Raw genomic sequence first — 15,238 nt, forward strand, 5'->3', positions numbered from 1 at the left:
TTCAAATGATAAAAACCAGTATCATTTATTCAGCATTGTTAAGAATTCACATCAACGAAACATTAAGCCTCTGTAGACTTTTAAAAGAAAAAAGCCTTTAGAAGCAAATTTTGAACTTTGTTGCTAGATTCAGGTGGGTTCAAAGTTGAGGATCATTATTGCATTCAATAACATAGGCATTTTCTGAGTATCTTGGCCTAGACAGACCATCCTAAGTTAAGCTAAGCTAAGTCGCTTCAGTCGTGTCTGACTCTGTGCAACCCCATAGACTGCAGCCCACCAGGCTCTGCTGTCCCTGGGATTCTCCAGGCAAGAATACTGGAGTGGGTTGCCATTTCCTTCTCCAATGAATAAAAGAGAAAAGTGAAAGTGAAGTCGCTCGGTCATGTCCGACTCTTAGCTACCCCATGGACTGCAGCCTACCAGGCTCCTCCATTCATGGATTTTCTAGGCAAGAGTACTGGAGTGGGGTGCCATTGCCTTCTCTGAGACAGACCATCCTACCATGCTTAAAACTTTACAGTATTTCTCTTTAAGTACAGGGCAAAAATAAAGATTATTTTTATTACCTTGCATTTTCTTTTTATTTTTAAAAATTATATGTAAAATGAGAAAGGCCTCAATTCATCAAATCACCTGCCTCTTAACCTGTGCATGCACACTAAGTCGCTTCAGTTGTGTCTGACTCTTTGTGACCCTATGGACTTTTAACAACTTGATCTAGTTATGGATGGTGTAACATAAATCTCTACTAGCAAAACCTCTCAAAGGACATTGAACAGTTGGAGGCATCATCCTTAAATTCAAAGGACAGTACATTCAGTTCCTTTAATCTGGGCAGAAAAGTCATGAACTGTTATGATATCTGCAGTAAAAGTTCAGATTCAAAGGACATTATCAAAAAACCAAAAAAACAAACCTTTTTCATCTCATGTATTTTCACTGATTAAATATACTTTCTAAAATAATGAATGTCAATATATGTGGCCAACTAAAAAGTACAATACACCCTTGAGGTATTACTTGCATGTCATATTTTTTAAAATCTCAGATGGATCTTAAGAAATGTATAGAAATCCCATTTGCTCCAGAGAAGATACCTAATAATATATATTTTTTATAATTATTAACTTACATTTTATTAGAGAAAGTCTCCTTTTGTTTTGTCCTAGAATTCTGAGTTGACATGACTTTGACCTGGCTACCATTCAAAAATTGCTGTCTCACTAGAAAAGTCAGGGTAATGTTTCCATAGGAACTTATATTATTCTGATATGAGAGAGGTGGGAAAAGATCTATGCCTGTGTTAACATGGGGCCATGATTTAGCAGAATTGCTACATTTTTTCCAAGATTTTTCTTTTCACCTGCCAATATCAGTATATTATTTTCCTCACAAGGTGTTTTATTTTGGTTTTTGATAATTAAATAGAAAAACCCTTATACTCTCTTGTAAGACTATTATTGTCTCTCAGAAGAGCAGGTTAAACATCAAACATAAGAAAAGTAATAACAAAGAAAGTCTTGATGAACAGTTAATATTATATATTTTATATACAAAAAAATAAAAACCTTTAGGGACTTTTTTTTTTAAGCAAAAATCAAATCTTCATTTTTAATCTTGGCACTTTTATAGCAGCTTCTCCAACTTCTTTTGATATATCTACTCCAAGAGGACATCTGCATCAAAACCAGACAAATCACATTATTTCAAATATTTGCTTACTGATCTGTCACTAGTTCTGCAAACTATTTGTTTAGAATTCTGACAAAAAATATATGTATCTAGTGTATAACTATCATATGTGATGGTGGTTCTTGAATACATATAGAGTAGGACCTCAAACTAGCAAAACAGGTAAAGAAAGACTAGAAATCTAAATTTGGCAATTTTTTAAAACCTCTTTCATTATTCTAAAAGAAAAAAAAAGTGAACAAACAAAAGAAATCTCTTTGAGGTATAACTGACATGTTAAAAACTATGCATATTTAATGTACACAATTTAGTGAGTTTGGGGTTGAGATGTTTTTGAAAGAGTTCTATTGCTCTCAAATACTGTAAATAAGTTAAAGTTGAAACAAAAAAATTACAAAAAATGCTTTATGCTCTACAAAGCTAAAAGGCTAAAAAGTTTACCATACAGCTAAACTATCCATTCCTACTTGAGAAATTCACTAGGTTTCCACCAGCTCTTCTCTGAGGTTTCAAAAGCAGGCTCGCTCCTTTCTACACTCCTTTGTCACTGGTGACAGGAGAGGCCTTAGATCCTACCCTTGGCCTCTGTTCTTCCTCAGTAAATAACTCTGGCCTCAGATTTCTGCTTTTTTATGTGTTTAGCATGTTGCCCTATGCTAGGCTTCAGCTGGAGCCCAATCTAAAAGCCATCATCTCCAGCCTCAACACTGCCATGAGAAGGCTGTGCTGGGTCAGATGGTGGATTCCACCTGAGGCCAGGCTGGCAACAACTAAAGGGGTTCTTTTTGTCACTACTAACTAAAATTTGTCCACTGATGATCAGCTTTAATAGTCTATGGTTCACGTGGCTGATAGTTATGTACTAAAATGCTGAAAAGTTTTAAAACAGCAGATGAAACAATACTGAAAATAGAATTATGTTAGATTATGAAATATAATCATGCTTTACTATTTTTACTATTCCAGAATTAACTTAGACCAGAATTTGATAACAAATTGAAAAACTGTGCTACTCCTAGGAACTTCAATTTGGGAGGGGAAATCCAAGGACTGCAGAAAATAAACTATCTTTTGGCACTTTCTCAGCATCCTGTGGAGCTGTATACTCACAACCCCATCTCACACTTGAATCCTTTTTGCACATTTCTGTTATTTTCAGCATGGCAATTGGTGCTGAGATGGTTCTGATGCTGCAGAAGTCCAGGTCACGGACATGGTTTCCGTTCTGGTCCCAAACGAGAGAATTCATCATCCTTACCTATTCCGTGTTTCTAATCTATAATTGGCCAACATTTGTATAATTTATTGCTATAACAAAAATATTTCCTGTAAGTTATCTACCAACTAGGTTAGAAGAAAAAAAATTAACGTGATCTTTCTTCAAGTACCACCAGTATGTCAATGAAAACCTTAACTGTAAAAGCAAAATCCAGGCTTTGACTTTTACGGTACAGCCTGCAGAGAGATTATGAATGGTACCACGTACTTTGGTTCGTAGCGGATGCCTTCTGTGTTGTGTAAAATGCCCAAGCCAGCACGTAGTCTTTCAACACCATTCCTAAATAAGAACCATTAAAAATAAAATAACTAGCTGAAGATGTAAAGGAAGAAACTTTAGCAGGATGAAATAGCAAGTAATATCTGCATAATTCTGAGTGAGCCACAAACGCGCTGCGGCTTACCATGCAATCATAACGCCGTTGTCAGTGCAGAGTCTGGGGGGCGGGCACAGCAAAGTGCACTGTGTTGCATTGGTCACAATTTCCAGGGCTTTTCGGATATATAAGTTACTTGCGACGCCTCCAGATACAACCTGAAAAAGTTCAGAAGACCAAAGAGAACAAATAGCACATATGAATATGAGGTAAGCTGTGAGGTAAACCTGGGGAAAATACCAGGATTATACAATAAGACCATATCACATTTTGGTAGGTGGGTAAATGATTAAGTAGTATATCTATATAATAAACATTTGGGAAAGAAAAAAAAACAACTTCAATATTACCATATGATCACTATCATTTTTGTACATTTTATTCTAACCCTTTCCTCACAGTACAATCATTATACAGTATTTTAGACCCTGTAGTTTTTGCTTATAAGCATTTTTTAAATTTTAAATTTTACTACATAATTCTTAAACTATTACCTTTATATTCCATTTTGTGAACCTACTGTTTAAATATTTTCCCACTTTACAATTTTCAAAAGGATGAAGTTTAAGATACAGTTACACAGGAAATTTATCAAGCCTTTTAAGTACATTTAAAGGGATTTCATCAAAGGAACATACATTTGAAGGAAACAGTCCATTTTTCTAGACAGTGATAGCAGTTACACTGCATTTTGTTTCATACTGTAAACCCTCTTTTAAATTCAGTAAGATGCAGCCTTGAACATTTTTGCCACACAGGCTGTACAGATGTCCTATAAAAGTGCCACACCTGTACAAGAAATGGCTGTTAGTTTTCATTCTACATAATCTCTTACTGTCAGGGGCAACTTATGGCATAAAGATCTTTTCATCCTACACTTGTGGTCAATTAAGCTCTGGAAAGCAAAGGAACGTACTGTAAAGGATTACTGCTATTCTATGACAAGACTCACCAGTACTGCGTTACTCTGACGTAAGAAGCCTCTCTGCTTGCAGAACAGAAGAGCACGATGTGTTCTTTTTGCAATGTGGCAGGCCACGGTGTGCTGCACCGCAGCAGCAATGTCTGCAGCTGAAGACAGGACCTGCCCCTGCTCGATACCTGCAGGAATGAGCGCGTATTTTCAGGTACCATCCAGTGTTACTTATCTGTCCAACTTTACTAATTACAAATATACCTTCCTCTTTTTCCTTTTGCATTATCATCTTATCAATAACGTGTTGAAGTCCAGAAAAAGAAAAATCACAATTTTTAGCACGTTGCATGGGAGGCTGGAAATCAAAATGCAATCTATTTCCCTGTTTGGCCAAATGTTCTATAGCCTTCCCGCCACTCATGGTGGAGCACTCTGGATGTTTTATTAAGGAAAGTCTTCTTGCTACCTACCAAAAACAAAATAAAAAATTTTGTAACATCATGAAACTGTACACTTTGAAACCAAGATACAAAGGAAATGATTTTTACCCTGGATGAGTAAGACATGCTATACTTCTACAACTAAGGACTATACCTGGTGGTCAGTCAAGACAGACATCTTGCTCCTTCTGACAAGTGCTCAATAGTGGCCAATCACTGCCTTCCTATCTACTTTTGCTCTTTTATTGGGGATGGAAAATAGGTTTGAAAATGACAATGACTGCTCAATTATAAACTTCAGAATAAGAACCTGCCCTATTTCTTTTGAATTTCAGCTTGATATAAGCGGGTTTTTTACATAAGGAAGTCATTTTTAGAATGCTAAAACAAAGGAAAATAAATCTGCTCGTCAGTGGTATCAGCAATGATAACATTTAATAATGAAACATTGTGCATCTCTAATGTCCTTATGTCATTTTATATATCCTCTTGTTCAGTTTTAAAAGGTACATTACACTTCACAAAGCACTTTCTTTCACATGTTATTTGACTAAAAACATAAATGTAATACATGCAAACTATTAGAACCTTTATATACTGATGTAAACCTCATATCATCTTATTCAGAGTGGGTAAGAAGGAATCTTTCATAAAATTATGCACTACTTACTTTTTGTTTTGCTCACATAATATTTTCAGTTTAATATGATATTATCCAGAAATATTTAGATGAATAGTGAAATTACTATTTAGCTGAAACAGACACCTAACAAAAAAGAATGGAGATATTAATTCTTAAATAATTACCTTGTCAAGCATGTCACCTGGTGCTATGTCCAAAGACTTCCCAAGAAGAAGAAAATCTGAAACTCCTCTAACTAATGCCAAAAGACAATGACCTCCAGAAATCAAAAGAACTAAAAACGGAAATTCTACCTTATTTGTTAACCTAATAGTGAGTGCATGAGCCTCCATGTGATGAATGGGAATGAAGGGCTTTTTAAACTGGTCTACCAGTTGTAAGCTAAACGATAAACCTACGCCCAAGCTTAAAGCAAGTCCTGGCTTTATGGTGGTTGCAACTGCTGAGAGTTCACTTGGAGAGACTTCACTGGCAGAGAGAGCTTCTTGTACTATGCGTTGAATATTTTCTCTATGAAGCTGTTGAGCTACTGGAGGAATAATCCCACCTGTTCTGAAAGACATAAAAAAAAAAAACCCAACTTTTGTAAGTTTAAGATTGTAAAAATAGAGGAAGAAAAAGTATGTATTATGGCTGAAGGCATGTTTTCAAATTCTCATTATATAACTAAAAACATCAGTAAGTCAAGTATTTTCTAATTATGTGTGCCTTATAATATGTAGTACATTATAAGAACTCAACATGCAATGATTAAGGATGTAATTTACTGTTGCTGACTTTGCAAAATTGTATACAACTCCCACACATTTATTTCTTGATAAAAGAAATCACCAAAATAATTCTGAGAAGCATTCTAAGGAAGATGTCTTGAATAAGGAAAGGACAGGATAAAATTGGGTTTTAGGAAAGGAAATCAGGATTTTGGGGAAAGGAATCAATATGCAGGCAGGGAGATTTTTAAAGAGGTTATTGCAAAAGTATTTGTGTAAGGTTATTACATCTTAAACTGAGTGATCATGAGAATGGAAAGGGACCAAGAACCAAAAACTGTAATAATTTTAACTGGATATCAGGGGAAGGGGGAACCAAGCCATCAAAGATAAATCCTGAGCTGGAATGACTGGGAGAAAAGAAATCCTAACAGAAACACGAAGACAGTTTTGTGATGAAGACGAGTTTATTTTTAAACACACTGCACTTCAGGTCATGGTAGGACAGTAGACAGCTTGCAATCCTGAAATAAATTCTGGGATCCAATCTTAATCCAAGAATCCAATTTTGATTTTTGGTCCATGTAGGACAAGCAGAGGAAGATCACTCCAAATGTCAAGAGTAAAGAATTAGAAGGCAAAGGTTGTTAGCAAAACAACGGCCAGCATGTGACTGATCAGAGGGCAGAGCAAAAATGTAGAGGGTCTGCAAGATATACCTCTACTCTCAAAAAAGAAATTCAAATATTTGACGATTTGATGTTGTAAGATCTGCAGGTTCTATACAAATGGCATTCAATTATTTAATAGTTAAAATATGTATGTGTCAGTCAATGAGAGCGCTATTTAAGAGGAATTACCTTATTTCAACACATTCATATTGTAATACAATTTTCCTTAATTCTCTAAAGCTACTTTTTCTTCTATATTCCTCAATTCTGTTAATGGCATCAATAACCTCCAAACTGCTTAGGTTTCAAGGCTCATCTTTTATCTCCTTCCTTTCCCTCACTTTCCACATTTAATTAATTTAATAAGTATTGATGAGGTCAGGCTGTTTGATTGTCACCAGCAATTTCAAAAAGCTCTCATTAAGTCACTCTGTTCAAAGCCTTCTAACTATACTTCTCCAGATACTTTCTCTGATCCTTGGAGTTGTACTATACTGTGTTGCCAGAAAAAAAGCAGTGATGACTGAATTTGGGAGACTTTAAATCCAAATCCTCTCCCTTCTATGTATTTCTTCCTTCCCCCACTTGTCTACACTTCCCTTCTTTCTGTGCCTCTTCTTTGTATTCTAAGGATTATGCTAAGCATCAGAGATGAAAGAGATGAAAAACACAATGGCTTTATTCTCAAACAATTAACAATGATTGCTACAAGTCAATTAATAATCAAATAATTTTTAGACAGTATGGAAATGGATGATTAAGGAACAAAGCTCCTAAAGATGCATGGAAACCATTTAGCCTCAAGGCTGGAGTCAGGAGTTCAGACAAGAGACAGTAAGGGTTTTGAATTAAGTCAGAGAAAAGGGAGAGGAAAGTTTCCATATTTGGAAGGTAGATTTACCATGACCGATGACTGATTTGGGTACAGAGTGGTGAGGGAGAAGTCAAGACTGTCCTCCAGGTCTCTGGCTTGGAAGAAAGGAACTCCTCTCCTGAGCAGACCTATATTACTTCACTTTACATGCTGTTTTACAACAACCTGTTTGCCTCTTTGTCTTCTTCACTAATATATAACAGAAAGAGTAGTATTGTTACCAGTAATAGATGGGGTTTTTGCAGCCCTTCCTATTTGACAAGAACTACATCATATACTTTAAAAGAATTCACATTTAATCTTCACAACAATATTATGAGCTAGGAGCCATTATTATCCCCATTTCACAGATAGGGATACTGAGTCACATAAAATGGTGCAAGGTCTCCAAGCTAGTCAGTGGCTGAATCAGAATCTAAACCCTTTTATATGGTAAGTTGCTCAGAGGAAAAAAATCATATATTTGTACCCACAGTGCCTCAGAGGCTACCTTGCAATTATAGGTGTTCAATACATGCTGAGATGAGCTGGTATCCAACAGCTTGTATAGTATTCTCACGTGACTTTCACCCTAGCTAAACTGAAAGGTTTATTTTTGTCCAGCACTTTCTCACCTCTTTCCTTTGCCAATGACACTATCTCAGTCTACAAGTCTTTCATCTCCATTCATTAAAGGCCTATCTGTCTCTCAAGGCCGCTGACCCATGCAACATGTCAAGTGTTGTGCCGGCCACTAGGTACAGTGTAGTGATTAATACAGACACAGCCTCCATCACCTTGGAGCTTAGAGTCTATTTGGAGGAAACACTAAATAAGTAAACATAAAAATTATGAAAAGAACTACTAAGAAAATAAGCAGGATATGATGATATAGAATAAACTGGGTGGGAGTACCTAATTCAGATAAAGTGGTCAGGGTAGGCTTTTCTGTGCAGTTAACATTCCTTTGTTCAGATAACCCCAAAATAGTAAAAGGATTGTGAAACTGAGGTATGGTAATAAGTTATTGTCTGTACTACTTCTGTGATACTTACTTTATGCTGCCTTGCACTCCTAACTTTCCTTGTAGGTCTATATATCATGTCTCAAAGAGTAGGTTAAGCTTCTTGGAGGTAAGGACTTGCTAGTATGTCACTGCGCCTTATTAAGGCCCACTGCAGCCCCTTTGATGTAATATGTAACCATTAGAGGCCTACTCTGCCTCTTCAAGTATACTATTTCTAATTATAATATTCTGTTGTTATAAGTATCATGCAACCCACAATTCCATAAGGCAGGTATTATCTTTCCTATTTTATGGATGTGAAAACAGAATCAGAAGCAACCTAGATGTCCATAGACTGATGAAGGGATAAAGAAGTTGTGGTATACACACACACACACACACGCACACACACATACATATGCAATGGAATATTACTCAGTCATAAAAAGGAATGAATCTGAGTCAGTTCTAGTCTAAAGCCTGTAAAACAGTCAGAAAGAGAAAAACAAATATTTATATAAACACATATATACAGAACCTAGAAAAATGGTACTGATGAACCTATTCACAGGGCAGGAATAGAGACACAGGCATAGAGAATAGACTTGTGAACACAGCAGGGGAAGGAGAGAGTGAGACAAATTGAGAGAATAACACTGAAACATACACATTACCATGTGTAAAACAGATAGCTAGGAAGAAGCTGCTGTATATAACACACGGAGCTCAACCTGCTGCTCTGTGACAACCTAAAGGGATGGGATAGGGGCAGGGGTGGGAGGGAGGTTCAAGGGAGAGGGGACATATGTATACTCATGGTTGATTCTATATGTATACTCATGGTTGATTCGTGGTGTTGTATAGCAGAAAAGAACACAACATTGTAAAGCAATTATCCTCCAATTAAAAATAAATTTAAAAAAAAAAAAAAAAAAAACAGATTCAGAGAGGATAAGGAACTTCCCAAAGTCAGAGCCAATACTGACTGCTACTTCATGATTCAAATACTAGTTTATGGTCTCAAAACGCCAGCCTTTTTCACTACTCAGACATTGGAAATCAATGGCTTGAAGGTGTAGTTGTACTGCACAGTATTTTAATATGTTGGAGTTACCTACTAATTTTTAAAATTTGGGAGATATTACCATAACATTCCGGATTTCCATTCTCTTGAAAATTCTTATGATCAAATAATATAAGGCCTACATTCCTGTATGGCAACAATTGGCTGGAGTGGAGCAGTGACCTCCTATAGTTATTTTCTACATTATTCCCAGCCCACTTATTTATGCAATCTGCCTGGTGGCCCTCTGGAAATAGCTGAGGTTATAAACCTGGCACCATTCTATGTTTTAATACAATGGTATATTATTAAGTATCGACATGACGTATATATATATATTTATATTTATATTTGTAATAGGATTTTCTTTTTCAGTGATTAACACAGGCTGTAGGTCAGGTCATACTTTCCTAGGACTTCAGTGGAGACCACGAAACATACAGCTGGACAAAAGGAAATGGCATTGCTGAAGGGAATTCATGGCTAAACACCACAGTTTGTCTGTTTTTGGCAACAGGATTAGCTAAGGTCGGGAAGTTACTGTGGAGGTCCTTAAAAGCCAGGTTGAAAGGTGTAAGGTTTTATACATCAGTTATTAAGACTTGCACAAAAGAAGAAATTAGATTCTAAAATTTGCCTTTTATATGTAATACATTAAGATTTTATTTCATTTTATTTTTCAAAAAAAGTGGAAACTACCAAGATAATGCCTACTCACTTTAAATGAACTTCAGTTTGGGAATGTATTGCTTCTCCCAAAACATTTCCAGCTTCATCCACTACAGCAGCTGCTGTATCATCACAACTGGTTTCAATTCCCAATACTAGTTTATGAAGGAATAGTTTTCCAGGATGAAAATGAAAACTTCCTAAAAATGCATAAATTTTCCTTCTTGATGGTTTAAAAAAGACTCCTGCTGTCTTATTCAATATTAGCATATTTACTGTATGGGTAATTCCTAGAACAGAAAGAAACAAACTATTATTTGGAACTGACATTTGCCACTAGCCCATTCAGTAAAGCAAAATTCCTGAAAACTTGGTTTATTTTTCAATATATAGTTTTATAAAAATTTAGGAAAGTTTTGTTAAAAGTTAGCACAATATTTTAAAGTTATTTAAAATAATTATGAATTAAAGTAATGCTCTTTTAAGGGGAACATTAGATAGACATAAAATTATATATAAAATTTCTGTATTACTAATACTTGTATGTTCTTAGCAAACGATTATTCTTTATAAAAGAGCTAATATTACAGTACAGTAGTTACATAGTCCCTTGAAAAGTGCTATTTATTTTTTTATAGCCAAAATTAAGACAAGTTGTTGTTTTAAAAAGTCAACACAATAAAGGCAAAGCAAAACTAATGAAAACTAATGCATTCCATTTCCCGGAAACATCTTTCAAAAGAAAAATTTAATCATGTGGTTGAAAACCAAGAGTTCGCATTAAATACACAGTAAGATTCAGGCGTGTAAGTTTACACACAGGCGTTCTCATAAAGCTCATCTTAAAAGAACACATCAGCTAAAACGACCATAACCTAATACCTATTTTATCTATTAATTACAATTTTTCTAATTAAATCTCCACTTTTGCCACAGGTTTATCCTACTGGTGTGTATGCTCAGTTGTCTCTTTGCGACCCTATGGGCTGTAGCCTTCCAGGCTCCTCTCTGTCCATGGGATTTTTCAGATAAGAATACTGGAGTGGGTTGCCATTTCCCCCTCCAGGGGATCTTTCCCACCCAGGGATGCTTTATTACTGAGCCACCAATAGAGATCTCCCCAAATCCTCTTGTCTCCAATAACAGCTGTCCATCATTAAAGCACTTTGTTTTTTTCACACTGCCAAGTATCTAATCTCATGTCGCCCAAATCACCTTGTTCTAGAACCTTCTAGAAATTTAGTAGATTCTTTCTCTATCACACTAGTGGACAGAATGCGGCGGTGGGGGCGGGGGGGGAGCGGGAAGAGCGAATATTGGAAGTTTATTGTTCCACAGGGGCAGAGGGGCGTCCAGGGATTGGAGATGAGCGACGTAATCACAGAGGACAGCTGCAGAGGATGCAGTCCCAACAGACGCGCCATGAAAAATTAGATTTATAGTCACTAAATCCAGCCAAGGAAGCTTGTGCGAAGCCCTTCTCGTTGGAGCCAAGCCGGATCCCAAGTGAACCTGGTCTGTCTTGGGACTTGGCCAGCGCTGGTCTCTGCTCTAAGGCGGCGAGGGATTCTAACTGGAACCGCTATTCTAGCCGCGCGAAAGCAACAGAGAGAAGAGGGCTGAGCTATCTCACCCACCTTACTCGTCAACGTTAGTAGCTAGTACTCATCTCCTTTCCGTGCAAAGCCGATTGAATGCCCTTTCCCAGGCGCAGGAAAGCCTGAACTTGCCACCCCGGAAGTGATGTCATCAACATGGGGCCAGCGTCCCGTCGCCAGGATCAGCAGCTGTTTCCCCGAGGGCGTCACTCAGAATAAATACAATCGCAAAGGCTGTCTTTTCCCTAGATGCTCTGCGTGCGCTCAAGCAATTCTCCCAGACCTGTAGGTGTAGTCTGCAAGGTCACACGGCTACTGACTGATACAGCGGAGACAGATTCGACTACGAGAGCACAGATTCGACTACGTAGCATTTAGTTCCGAACACTACGTACGCTACAGTAAAAGAAAAAAAAAATTTTTGCCTTAGGCTGGAATTTGGACGCCACTGTGAGAAAAGTATGGTCTTTGCTTACTCTGGAGGCAGTCTTCACCATAGTATGTACTCCTATTCTTTAACCTCCTTCAGTCTTTTTTTGTTTTTATTCGTAAGTGAACTTATTACCATTTGAATAGCTTTGTCCGAATCTATTCTTTCTTCTTCCCCGCAAGGCGTTAAGATCTTACCGCAAGGTCTTTATAAATTCAAGGCTGGACAAGGCCGGCTCATGTTTATGCCTTTCTTGGTGTGAAGGTCTTGGTATGAGGTAGGGAAAGTCACAGCTATGGTCTAGTGGCAGATATGTAATTCATAATCACCAGGTATGAAATTTATGATTATCAGCACTACTAAGAATTTTTAAGGTAGAACTTAATGTTTATAAAAAATTTCATTTATGTATGAAATAATGCACATAATTAACAATAAAGTGGAGTTTACTGTGCGCTAGGCACTGTTGCAGATTCAATCTTCGTAACAACCCCATGAGGTAGTTACTGCCCTCATTTTACATATGAGACAACTGGACAACAGAGTTTGGGTGATTTGCAGGTTACACAGCTAGTAAATGCAGAACTAGGATTAGAAGTCAGGCCAGCTGCCCTGGAGCCTGTTCTCTTAACTGATAGAATATTAAATAGCTCATATTTTCCCTAAGATGTGTTGTTGACCCAAAAAGAGGAAAAAAGAAAAATTAAGACCTAAAGGTTAAGAATAATTAGTCATCCTGATTGCATATGATAGGCCAGGAATTACTTTCTCTTATACACTGGGATCTATTCTGAACATAAAGTCGTTCACATCTGGTATTTTCTTGCAGCTTGAATTACATTATCCCAATGCTCTCCTGTGTTGTCAGAATTATCCCTGCTGTGTTTGGTTGTATCAATAGATACCTTATTTGGGCACTCCTTATCTGGGTACCCTTGGCTGCTGTCGAGTCTGAATGCTGCATTAGGTGAAAGAGCAGAACTTAAGGATGTTAGGAAGGAATTTGGGACTTCCCTGGTGGCTCAGTGGCTCTTCATCTCAATGCAAGAGATGCAGGTTCAATCCCTGGGTTGGGAAGATACCCTGGAGAAGGAAATGGCTATCCACTCCAGTATTGTCTGGAAAACCCCATGGAGAGAGGAGCCTGGTAGGTCGCAGAGTTGGACATGACTTAGAGACTGAACAACAGAAACGATATGGGTAGTGGAAAGAATGGCACTTACACCAGTCCTAGATATTTGGCAAGGGAAGGTATAATTCTTCCACATTCTTTATTATACTGGAGAAGTTATTGGGGGAAAGATGTATGCTCTCTGGGGCTTGTCTGGGCTTTTATGCAGATCACATCATATGGTTTGAATGCCACTCTCATGGGCATTCTCAAGAAAACATGGCCTAACCACTGTAACTGCAACATGAATTGAGAGTTTGGAATTATAAGTATGTTCACATTCTCTGCTATTGCTTAGCTTTCCACTTGTAAACTTTAGAGGAAAACTTTATATAGAAGAATCTTTATCCTAATTATGTCATAACTAAATTGGATTTTCACATATCACATCTTTATTGGATTCTTTCCTTTTTCTAGGCAGTTTACTAGTTGTTAGGGATAAAAGATAAAATATCCATTTTCTATTTTCAAGGAATGGAGTCTAATAATGTGTGCATGCTCAGTTGTGTCCGTCTCTGAGACCCATGGACTGTAGCCTGCAAGGCCTCCTCTGTCCATGGAATTTTCCAGGTGAGAATACTGGAGTGGGTTGCCATTTCGTACTCTAGCACATCTTCCAACCCAGGGATTGAACTGGCATCTCCTGCATTGGCAGGTAGATTCTTTACCACTGAGCTACCAGGGAAGCCCCATGAGTCTGATAATAGGCAATTACAATTCAGCATTATGGAAAATGTGCATTAAGAGAGGAGTCACTTGGGGAAGGGGACAGCTTGCCACAGATTTATCCACAGTTTAGCAGGACCATAGTGTGCTTACTGGGTTTCAACATCTGATTTTCTTTTAGGATTGAAATCAGTTTATCAGGTCTAGAAGTGATTGGACTCTGGAGTGCTGAGTCACAATTTGCTAATAAACTGCTATGTAAAAACCATAGTACTAATGTATTAAGAGAAATGATGAAGGGTCTAGGATAGTTGAGCCTGCTGATCCTCACCTTTTCTGTGCTGATCAAATTACAATGAAAGCCAGATCCAAATTATAACCAGATTGTTTGGCATAATGGAATGGAAGCAATAGAAATGAGTTTGGTGCTTTTAATGGCTAATATTTCAGGCTTGATGCACCCCTTTCCACTTGAGTCACAGAGCTCTCTTGTTTTTCATAGGTTGAATTGTGCTAAAAAAAAAAAGTCATTTGCCTTTCTCTTAAGTTTCTTTGCTAACAAATATCTTTTTTGATGTGGAACATTCTTTCATCACAGCTTTCCTGGTGGCTCAGACAGGAGACGTAAGAGACACAGGTTCCATCTCTGGGTTCAGAAGATTCCCTGGAGAAGGGCATGGCTACCCACTCCAGTATTCTTGCCTGGAGAAACCCATGGACTGAGGAGCCTGGCAGGCTGTAGGAGGTCTGTAGCAAAGAGTCAGACACAATTGAGCAACTAACACTTGACTTTACATTCTTTAATTAATGGTAATACCATTCATCAGGCAGGTCTCATCTTTGGAACATGTTTTATTTCATTTGCTGAACCATGATGCTTGTATCACAAATTTACTGTTTTTTAAAAAAATCATGTTAAATGTTAGGAAAATCACCATTTTAACCATTTTTAGGCGTACAGTTCAGTGGCATTAAATACATTCACATCGTTGTGCAACCATCGCTACCATCCATCTCCAAAATTCATCTTCCCCAGCTGAAACTATCCATTT

General features: G+C 37.4%; 1 protein-coding gene and 1 long non-coding RNA gene across 12 annotated transcripts in view; one reads left to right on the forward strand and one right to left on the reverse strand.

The window, feature by feature from the left end:
- Nucleotides 1–12,097, reverse strand: OSGEPL1 (O-sialoglycoprotein endopeptidase like 1). 10 transcript variants are annotated; one of them, XM_086361904.1, is made up of 10 exons: nucleotides 11,959–12,049; nucleotides 10,371–10,611; nucleotides 7,632–7,793; nucleotides 5,748–5,901; nucleotides 5,377–5,472; nucleotides 4,528–4,732; nucleotides 4,303–4,451; nucleotides 3,378–3,508; nucleotides 3,182–3,253; nucleotides 1,530–1,679 (listed from the first exon to the last, which is right to left on the reverse strand). In XM_086361904.1, the coding sequence occupies exons 6-10, from the start codon at nucleotides 4,685–4,687 to the stop codon at nucleotides 1,601–1,603; spliced, it is 591 nt and encodes a 196-aa protein (XP_086218030.1). In that variant the 5' UTR covers nucleotides 4,688–4,732; nucleotides 5,377–5,472; nucleotides 5,748–5,901; nucleotides 7,632–7,793; nucleotides 10,371–10,611; nucleotides 11,959–12,049; the 3' UTR covers nucleotides 1,530–1,600. The 10 variants fall into 10 exon arrangements, 9 of the variants coding, with proteins under 9 accessions (XP_086217980.1, XP_086218030.1, XP_086218023.1 ...); XM_086361897.1 differs by lacking the exon at nucleotides 7,632–7,793 and having other exon boundaries at nucleotides 11,959–12,097; XM_086361877.1 differs by lacking the exon at nucleotides 5,377–5,472 and having other exon boundaries at nucleotides 5,514–5,901; nucleotides 11,959–12,097.
- LOC147378739 (uncharacterized) overlaps nucleotides 12,095–15,238 on the forward strand; it is a 17,654-nt gene continuing 14,510 nt past the window's right edge. Inside the window, exons 1-2 of one of the 2 annotated variants that reach the window (XR_015148871.1) lie at nucleotides 12,132–12,417; nucleotides 13,993–14,090. This is a non-coding gene — a long non-coding RNA (uncharacterized LOC147378739). Of the gene's footprint in view, nucleotides 12,418–13,992; nucleotides 14,091–15,238 lie in introns of both variants that reach the window. The other variant, XR_015148882.1, reaches the window with a different exon arrangement.

This window comes from Bos grunniens, chromosome 2 (assembly GCF_055505025.1).
Source record: "Bos grunniens cultivar Pamir isolate PY7600 chromosome 2, Bosgru_T2T1.0, whole genome shotgun sequence".
NCBI lineage: Eukaryota > Metazoa > Chordata > Mammalia > Artiodactyla > Bovidae > Bos > Bos grunniens.

Bases quoted from the DNA above. Each gene is read 5' to 3' on its own strand.
- OSGEPL1 (XM_086361854.1), bottom strand. From the start codon at position 10,591: ATGCTAATATTGAATAAGACAGCAGGAGTCTTTTTTAAACCATCAAGA. The intron at 3,509-4,302 runs GTGAGTCTTGTC...GAACTTTTTCAG, and splicing joins GTCAGAGTAACGCAGTACTG to GTTGTATCTGGAGGCGTCGC. The intron at 3,254-3,377 runs GTAAGCCGCAGC...GTTCTTATTTAG, and splicing joins AACGGCGTTATGATTGCATG to GAATGGTGTTGAAAGACTAC.